The sequence below is a fragment of the Arachis duranensis genome, chromosome 4, assembly GCF_000817695.3.
Source record: "Arachis duranensis cultivar V14167 chromosome 4, aradu.V14167.gnm2.J7QH, whole genome shotgun sequence".
Lineage (NCBI taxonomy): Eukaryota > Viridiplantae > Streptophyta > Magnoliopsida > Fabales > Fabaceae > Arachis > Arachis duranensis.
The window spans coordinates 71,807,515-71,817,025 of record NC_029775.3 but is presented as its reverse complement, the minus strand read 5'-3'; the positions used below and the strand labels follow the sequence as shown (position 1 = coordinate 71,817,025).

At 36.9% G+C, this 9,511-nt stretch overlaps 1 protein-coding gene across 1 annotated transcript; it reads left to right on the top strand.

Annotated features, from left to right (window-relative positions):
- The first annotated feature begins 3,649 nt into the window (after positions 1 to 3,649).
- Positions 3,650 to 4,709, top strand: LOC107484678 (uric acid degradation bifunctional protein TTL-like). The gene is made up of 4 exons (XM_016105226.1): positions 3,650 to 3,814; positions 3,948 to 4,049; positions 4,144 to 4,270; positions 4,420 to 4,709. Exons 1-4 carry the CDS (start codon positions 3,650 to 3,652, stop codon positions 4,707 to 4,709), a joined length of 684 nt encoding a protein of 227 aa, XP_015960712.1.
- The last annotated feature ends 4,802 nt before the right edge of the window (positions 4,710 to 9,511 follow it).

The following is a 9,511-nucleotide window of genomic DNA, read 5'->3' as shown; positions in this document are numbered from 1 at the left end:
ACCACATTCTAATGGAACAATTACTTCTAATTTTGGTGAAGAATGCATTGTAAAGTCCAATATCGACTATGATTGCAAATCTGTCCTTATTTTTCTGAGAATTATGTGGAAAAGCTGTAAATCCTATGCTGCTTGGTGCCCTTCAGAATCATGTTGTGCATACTCTGTGTCAGATGGAAATGATTTTTCCTCCATCCTTCTTCACTGTCATGGTTCACCTTATGATGCATCTCGTTAATGAACTAAAACTTGGTGACCTAGTACATTATCGGTGGATATATCCAATAGAAAGGTTAGCTTGCTACTAAACGCAGTTAAGACATTTTTTTTTCAATTTCGTTATGTATATACTAAGCGTTATGTCGTCTATATGTAAAAGGTACTTAGGACAATTGAAGCAATACGTGCGTAACAGGGCACAAGCAGAAGGCTCAATTGCGGAGGGCTATTTATCCGATGAGATTTTGACATTCTATTTCAGATATTTGGATAATATTGAGACTAGAATCAACCGACCAGCGCGAGTTGACGATTAACCTGTCGATATTACAAACAATACAGGAAGTACTATGTTCCTAAAAATTGGAAAAGCTTCAGGGGCTATTTCACATTTTGTACTGACCCCAATGGAAAGAGATCAAGCACATCGTCATGTGCTAGTCAATTGCGAGGTCGTCGCTCCATTTATTGAGTAAGTATGCACATGTAATCATTAAGCACGATTATAACCTATTTTAAACACTCAGTCGTTGGACTAATTTCTTGTTATGTCGTAAAGTACATTTAGGGCAGAAACTAAGCGAAAATTACGGGATCAAATAAGGTCGTAATCTAAGATAGACCGTGTTGTGCATGCAGAATTTCCTCACCGGTTCAAGCGTGAGGTTTGTAGAAATTTAACCTAACCAACTTATTTGTGCCCTAGAATTATAAATTATGAATTCCAATGTTTTATATGTACAAACTCTAATTTATAGTGCTAGGTTCCAATGGATAGCACTATACATTCAAAAGAAATAAAGTTGCTGGCATGTGGTCCCATGCTTCAGGCAAGATGTTTTGGGGCGTACAACGTCAATGGGTACAAGTTTAAAACTTTCACAAAGGAAGACGGGCTGAAAACACAAAATAGTGGAGTTTATGTCTCATCCAATATAAGAAGTTATGCCAGCATGCGTGACAATCGAGTGCCTGTTGCTAGTGTTCCATATTATGGAAAAATTGTGGACATAATTGAACTGAACTACAGCTGCCATTTCACAGTGGTTTTGTTCAAATGTATTTGATTTGATACAACTACAAGCAGAGGAATCAAACAAGACCATCTGAGCCTTACCAGTGTTAATTTCACTCATCCAATTCAAATCGGTAATCGAGAAGAGGATGAATCGTACATATTGGTATCAGAAGCTCATCTCGTGTACTATATACGTGATGAAGTAGATCAAGAATGGAGTGTAGTGGTTCATGTAAAACCACAAGACTTGTATGACATGGGAGGAGAGAATAAAGAAGTTGAAGCTGCTTTTTCTCCACAGCCCGGGATGAACATGTCAGCAGCAGGTGACATCAGTGATTTACAGTTGAAAAGGGATAATGATATAGAAGACCCAATAGAAGATGTTTTTGATAACATTGATTATGTGGCATAGTGAAAATATGGCAAAACATGTACATCATTCATAGAATATCTGTGTGTGTTTAATAATTTTAATAGTGTTTATGATGTACGCAGTTTGTTGGTAACATTACTGGTGCACGAAATTGTGATACACAATGGTGCCAACAACTTGGTACGCACAATTGTAATCTCACTCTTTTTCATAACCTCGCACAACTAACCAGCAAGTGCACTGGGTCGTCCAAGTAATAAACCTTACGTGAGTAAGGGTCGATCCCACGGAAATTGTTAGCTTGAAGCAAGCTATGGTCACCTTGTAAATCTCAGTCAGGCGGATTCAAATGGGTTATGGAGTTTTCATAATTAAAAGATAAATAAAACATAAAATAAAGATAGAAATACTTATGTAATTCATTAGTGGGAATTTCAGATAAACGTATGGAGATGCTTCATCCTTCTTGAATCTCTTCTTTCCTACTGCATTCATCCAATCCTTCATACTCCTTTCCATGGCAAGCTGTATGTTGGGTTTCACCGGTGTCAATGGCTACCTCCTATCCTCTCAGTGAAAATGGTCCATGTGCACTGTCACCGCACGACTAATCATCTGTCGGTTCTCGATCATGTTGGAATAGAATCCAGTGATCCTTTTGCGTTTGTCACTACGCCCAACACTCGTGAGTTTGAAGCTCGTCACAGTCATCCCTTCCCAGATCCTACTCGGAATACCACAGACAAGGTTTAGACTTTCTGGATCTCAGGAATTGCCGCCAATAATTCTAGCTTATACCACGAAGACTCCGATCTTTCGGAATGGAGGCTAAGAGATACACGCTCAATCTTAAGTAGAACGGAAGTGGTTGTTAGTCACACGTTCATAGGTGAGAATGATGATGAGTGTCACGGATCATCACATTCATCAGGTTGAAGTGCGAGTGAATATCTTAGAACAAGAATAAGCTTGAATTGAATAGAAAATAGTAGTAATTGCATTAATACTCGAGGAACAGCAGAGCTCCACACCTTAATCTATGGTGTGTAGAAACTCCACCGTTGAAAATACATAAGTGGAAATAGGGTAGGCATGCCCGAATGGCCAACCTCCCAAAACGTGAACAATGGTCCAAGATTCCAAGATGAAAATTCAATAGTAAAAGGTCCTATTTATAATGAAACTAGCTACTAGGGTTTATAGAAATAGGTAAATGATGCAGAAATCCACTTCCGTGCCCACTTGGTGTGTGCTTAGGCTGAGCATTGGGCTTTACACGTGTAGAGGTCTTCCTTAGAGTTAAATACCAGCTTCGGTGCCAGTTGGGCGTTTAACTCCAACTTTTATGCCAGTTCTGGCCGTTTTGACGCCAGAAAAGGGCAGAGAGCTGGCGTTTTGATACCATTTTACGTCATCAAAACTCGCGCAAAGTATAAACTATTATATATTGCTGAAAAGCCCTGGATGTCTACTTTTTAATGTAGTTGATAGCGCACCATTTGGAGTTCTCTAGCTCCAGAAATCTACTTCGAGTTCAGGGAGGTCAGAATCCAACAGCATCTGCAGTCCTTTGTCGGCCTCTGCATCAGATTTTTGCTCTGGTCCCTCAATTTTAGCCAGAAAATACCTGAAATCACAGAAAAACACACAAACTCATAGTAAAGTCCAGAAATGTGAATTTTGCTTAAAAACTAATAAAAATATACTAAAAACTAACTAAATCATACTAAAAACTATATAAAAACAATGCCAAAAAGCATATAAATTACTCGCTCATCAATTACTATCTATGTTTTTGTTATTTGAATTAAGTTTTTATTTCAAGTTGATTTTCATGAATACTGCAAGTTCCACATTTTTTCCCATGATTTTTGCTTTTAAAAGTTAATTTTCAAGGCTTTGTTGTTCTCATCATCATTGTTATTGTTCTTAACCTCCAATAAAGAAAATTATGACATCGAGTGAATTATCTTGAATTACAATATTGTTATCATTGACAAATATAGTTAATATAAAATGGTGTTGTAACAGGAGAAATGAAAACGGAAGATTTCTCATCATGCTGTGCAGGCACAACATTTGCTAACAAAATGGCTATGGTCTCTCCATTCTCTTCATTGGAACATGCAATTACGGTTTTCAGAGACATATCAGGACGATCTTGTTCTAATGAATACTTGGAAACGGCGAACGAAGCTACTGTGTAGGTCTGTTCATTAGTCGTATCCTTAAACACTTGAGTTAAACATTACGTGAATAATAAGTATTTTAAGTTGCTATATGCTTACAACATTTAACCAATGATAGTTGTTATGTTCATGCTAAAATTTGTAGGAACTTCATGAATGGGGATCAAGGTACGAGGAGAAATTTGGCTATGTTTTTGTGACATTTGTAGCTGGTAGGACACCTGAAGACATACTTGCTGAATTAAAGGTTAGAAATAAATTTCTAGCACAGAAAGTGAATTACAGAGACACAATATGCTTTACAAAATAGACCATCAACTATACATTTTATTATGGTGCAGATGCGCAACAATAACTCGCATGGTGTTGAGTTGGAGATTGCTTCAAAAGAGGAATTAAAGTATATAGAACGTGCTATTGGAGAGCTTCTTTCCAAGAAATCTGACCAAACTACCGACGAAGGAGATGGTAATAGTTAATTTTGTACTTGTTAATTTTGAAAGTCCTCTTTCCATAATTCCGCAATTTTTTTCTTTAATAACTAGGTAATGACCTGGAAGTTATCATTATCTTTTAAGTAGATTTATATGTTGTTAGTTGCATGTTCATATATTCAGTGTTAGCTGAATATTCAGGTGAAATAGTTGCTGACACTCTAGATGGAGCAAACACTGATTCAGAAGACGATTTAGATGCTATCTCCTCTGGTGGATATCATATCTCCAGGGATGTTGAGCTTGGTAAGGTTCCAAAAGAAAATAATGAAACTTTAAACACCCAACATAGAGAAGATGTCGTACATGCTGCAAAAAGGGGTTTCGATCTAAACAAGTTGCCATGGTTTGGAGATGACTTATCAGATCCGTTATCACGTCACTGCAGCGAATTTTTGACAGAGTATTTATGACCAGGTCAATACGATGTTGATGAGAAATTTTGACTCAAAATTTGTTTGTTTACCTTAGTAATTCTGATATTTATGCTCCATTGAACTTTGTTTTGAGTATATGAATTCGGACGTTCACTTGATTTTTATGTTACCAGTTATGCTTAAATACAAACTCAAAATGGCTGATACTATAAGAGAAAACCTGATTCATAAATTTATTTTTGGTTATTCATGTATAACTATTTTTTTTAATTAATGAATTATTTTTTATGTAACACAAAATTGAAAATTTATTTAATGCATTAAGTTGCAGTATTTGAAAAAAAAATTTCAGTTAAAAAAATAGCGAGGACTAGAATAGTTTTAAGAAGGCAATAATGTTTGTACAAAAAAATTCAAGTTAAAAATAATATTGCAGCAGTTGAAAAAAAATCGCTGCAAAACAAGTATCAATGTATTCAACAACTGGACATTTTGCGGGGGTTATAGAAAAATTGCTGCAAAATGAGATTATTTGGCAGCATCCCCTAAAACCGCCACAAGAACCGCTGCAAAATGTGTACATGTTGCAGCGGTTACCAAAAAAATGCTGTAAAATAAGATCATTTGGTAGCATCCCCTAAAACCGCCACAAGAACCGCTGGCAAATTCTATTTAGCAGCTGTTGGAAAAAACCACGGCTAAATATCTGCCGCTATGATGGGAGATTCTTTGATGTGGAATACAAGAGCTTACACTTGATATGTAGTAATTATCATGTTAGGGCATGTTGCACGTGAGTGTAAGGGAAGCAAGTATGAAGAAAGTAAGTGTATGCATGGGGCTAACAAAGAGGTCATGAACTCAGCGATAGATTCTGATGAAAAGAATAATACGAAAACAACCATTGTTTTTGGCAACCAAGAGATGGGGAATCCTAATGAAAATCAATTGGTAGCCATGCATGGAAGTGAGTAGCACCGTGCAGAAAAGGATGAATGGATTAGGGTTTAGTACAAAATAAATGTCAAAATGGTAATTTATAAGTCAAATTGTGCAATAGCTAATGTGGGCCCTACTATGCATGTTATTAGAGATGAAGATTTTCGGAAGACCCAAAATAAGTCCAAGCAAGAGCTTGGTAAAGGAATAACATGGAGATTGAATAATGTTACTCCACATCATCTTATAACAAAAGTTATGTTTCGAATTAAGCCACAACATATTGGTAAGGAGCCATAAGTAAATGTACATTCTAAGATCAGTGCTGCAGTGCCCTTAAAGACCCCCAATCATGGTTATCATGAATGCCCGAGGCCAAATTTGTTATAGAATTCACCTATTAATTCTCTAAGGCTAAAGAGTTCCTCCAATGTCCAAGGGATTGAAAATAATTTACAAAATGAAGATAGACAAGGGGTTAATCATAGGCCTCTGAAGCACACTTAGTTTCTTGTAGTATTATCTCACTTTCCAAGTCGGTTTTTATGGATTATGAAAATATTATAGCTTGAAATGTGACTGGAACCAGTAACAAATTGGCTTGGGTTCATAATAAGCAATTGGTAACTTTGTCATAGTTTTGGAAATTCATTGTCCTTTCTAGAAATTGTAGTTGTTTTGGTACAAGTTAGGTTATGTTGCTATTCATATTGAAGAAGCTATTAGTCATAAAGGAGGTATTTAGGTTCAATCTTCTTAGAAGGGAGGTTCTTGTATAGTATTGTCTTCTTAACTGCAAATGATTTGTGTTAAATTCTTAAACAGTAGGGTAGTTTGGGTTTGTACTGTTGTTTATGCAAGTCCTGTCCCCAGTCACAGAGAGGAAGCTTGGATTTTTCTAAAGGAATTTGCTAAGGGTATTGGAGCACGAAACTGGCTCCGCACATTTCACACAGATAGACTGGCAAGTATATCGAGTCGTCCAAGTAATACCTCAAGTGAGTGAGGGTTGATCCCACGGAGATTGTTGGTTTGAGTAAGCAATGGTTACCTTGCAGATCTTAGTTAGGCGGATAGAAGATATAGTTGTCATGAGAAAATGCATAAAACAGATAAATAAATAAAACATTACTAGATAGGTGTGGAATCAATGGTGATAGAATGGTTGAGGCTTCAGAGAGGCTTCTTCCTTTTGGAACAACTTTTCTCACCATCTACTCCAACTTCTGATTGATTTATTCCAGGGTAGGCTGTATATGATTAACGCCGGGTCAGCGGTCATTAATCTCCTCTGCTTCAGATCAAACACCGGGTTAGTGGTCATCTAATCTGAACGGGGGTGAAGCTCTAGTAGTCCATTCCCTTGGTGATCCTACTCAAAATGCCACAGACAAGGTCAGATCTTCTAGATTAGAGAATGCTGCTTCTTTGGATCTAGCCTATACCACAAAGGCCCTAATCACCCCGCACCTCGGCTAACTGATGTCTTGAGAAGTCCCCAACGAAGCCATGGATTAGCTGTCTAAGAGATGTATAATCAAGCTTGTGGTTCAATACTATCCCGTCAAGGACTCGCAAGAACCCATGTAGAATGAGGATGATTGTCATGGGTCATGCAATTCATAAGCTTGAAGAACGAAGATACATCTTAGAATAAAATCAAGCATAGACTAAAATAGAATTGTGATATTATTAATCCATAAGAATCAGCAGAGCTCCTAACCTTAACCTTAGGAGGTTAGTGACTCATATTGTACATAATGTAATGTAAAACATAAAAGTGGGCAAGAGTTCCTAACAAAAGGGAACTCTTGTCTATATATATTAATCTGCTACCTAAAGATTACAGAAATAAGATAAACTAGTCTTGTAGTGCAAAAATCTACTTTTTGGGCCCACTTGGTGAGTGTTTAGGCTAATCCAAGGTTGTCTCCACGTTCTTGGACTCCTTAGGGATGTTGAACGCTAGCTTGGGACTCTCTTTTGGGCATTGGACGCCAGCTCCTTCCTTTTGGGTGTCCAACGCCAGGAATAATATAGGTGGCTGGCGTTGAACACAAATTTGGGCCTTTATTTCCAAAGTAAAGTATAAACTATTATATATTTCTGGAAAGCCCTGAATGTTAGATTTCCATAGCCGTTGAGAGCGTGCCATTTGGACGTCTGTAGCTCCAAAAATGCCCTTCGAGTGCATGGAGGTCAGATCTTGACAACATCTGCAGTCCTTTCTCTGTCTCTTAATCAGACTTTGCCAAAATCCCTCAATTTCAGCTAGAAAATACCTGAAATCATCATAAAACACACAAACTCAAAGTAGAATCCAAAAATATGAATTTTGCACTAAAACCTATGAAAACATAATAAAACTTAAAACAAAATATAACAAAAACTATATGAAAATGATGCCAAAAAGCGTATAAAATATACGCTCATCAGAACACCAAACTTAAACTGTTGCTTGTCCACAAGCAACCAAAAACAAAGTAGGATTAAAAAGAAGAGAAGGACACAATAAATCTCAGAGTTCTCAATGGAGCTCAGTTTCAATTAGATGAGCGGGACTAGTAGCTTTTTGCTTCTGAATAGTTTTGGCATCTCACTTTCCATTGAAGCTTAGAATAATTGGCATCTTTAGGAACTCAGAATCCAGATGATACTATTGATTCTCCTAGTTTTGTTCTTTTTTATTGTTGACCACAACTACTTTAGAGTCTTGGCGGTGACCCTAAGCGCTTTATTTTCCAGTATTACCACCGGATACATAAACGCCACAGAAACTTAACTCGGTGAATCCCTTAGGATTGTGATTCAGCTTTGCTAGAATCCCCAACTAGTGGTGTCCAGAGTTCTTAGGCACACTCTTTTACTTTGGATCACAACTTTAACTGCTCAGTCTCAAGCTTTTCACTTGACACCTTCACACCAAAAGCATATAGTTAGGGATGCAGCTCTTTGAACTGTTTAGGCCAAGCTTTTGTTTCTTTTAAGCCTTCCTAATCATTGATGCTCAAAGTCTTAGATCCTTGCTCTTGCCTTTTGGTTTAAAGAGCTATTGGCTTTTTGCTCTTGCCTTTTGGTTTAAAGAGCTATTGACTTTTTCTTTTTCTGCTTGCTTTTTTTCGCACATGCATATATTTTTTTTCTTTTATTGCTTTTTGCTGCTTTTTCTTGCTTCAAGAATCAAATTTTGAATTTTTCAGATCACCATTAATACTTCACTTTTATCATCATTCTTTCGAGAGCCAACATTCTTAACTTCAACATCAAATATGCACTGTTCATTCATGCATTCAGAAAGTAAAAGCAATGCCACCACATCAAGATAATTGAACTGTTCTTAATATATAACTCGAGTTTATGCATTTTACTTCTCTTTTTCAAATAAAATTTTTCTTTTAAGCAAGGTGAGAGATGCATGGAATATTTCATAGCTTTAAGTAGCGGTGTGCAAAAAAACTGGTTTCACTGAACTGAATTGAAACTGAATTGAAACTGTTTTAAATAAACCAGTTTTTTAAATAAAAAATTGAACTGAAACCATAGTTTTTATAAAAACCAGTTTTTATAGTTCAGTTTAGTTTTAAACCAAATTAAAACTTGTTTTATTTAAACTCTAAAATTAATTTTTATATATTCTTTCTCTCTCTCTCTCTCTCTCTCTCTTCACTCTCTCGCTCCCTTCACTCTCTCTTTCTCCCCTTCCTCTCTCTCTCTCTCTCTCTCTCCCTCTCTCTCTCTTTCTCCTCCTCGTCGCTCCCTTCTCTCTTTCTTTTCCCTTTCTTCTTTCTCTCTCTTCTTTCTCTCTCTCCTTTTCCTCTCTCCCCTTTCTCTTTCTCCCTCTCCCTTCCTTTCTCTTTTCCTCTCTCTCTCCTCCTCTTTCTCCCTCTCCTCTCTCCTAT

Bases quoted from the DNA above. Each gene is read 5' to 3' on its own strand.
- LOC107484678 (XM_016105226.1), top strand. From the start codon at position 3,650: ATGAAAACGGAAGATTTCTCATCATGCTGTGCAGGCACAACATTTGCT. The intron at 3,815-3,947 runs GTGTAGGTCTGT...TAAAATTTGTAG, and splicing joins AAACGGCGAACGAAGCTACT to GAACTTCATGAATGGGGATC. The intron at 4,050-4,143 runs GTTAGAAATAAA...ATTATGGTGCAG, and splicing joins ACATACTTGCTGAATTAAAG to ATGCGCAACAATAACTCGCA.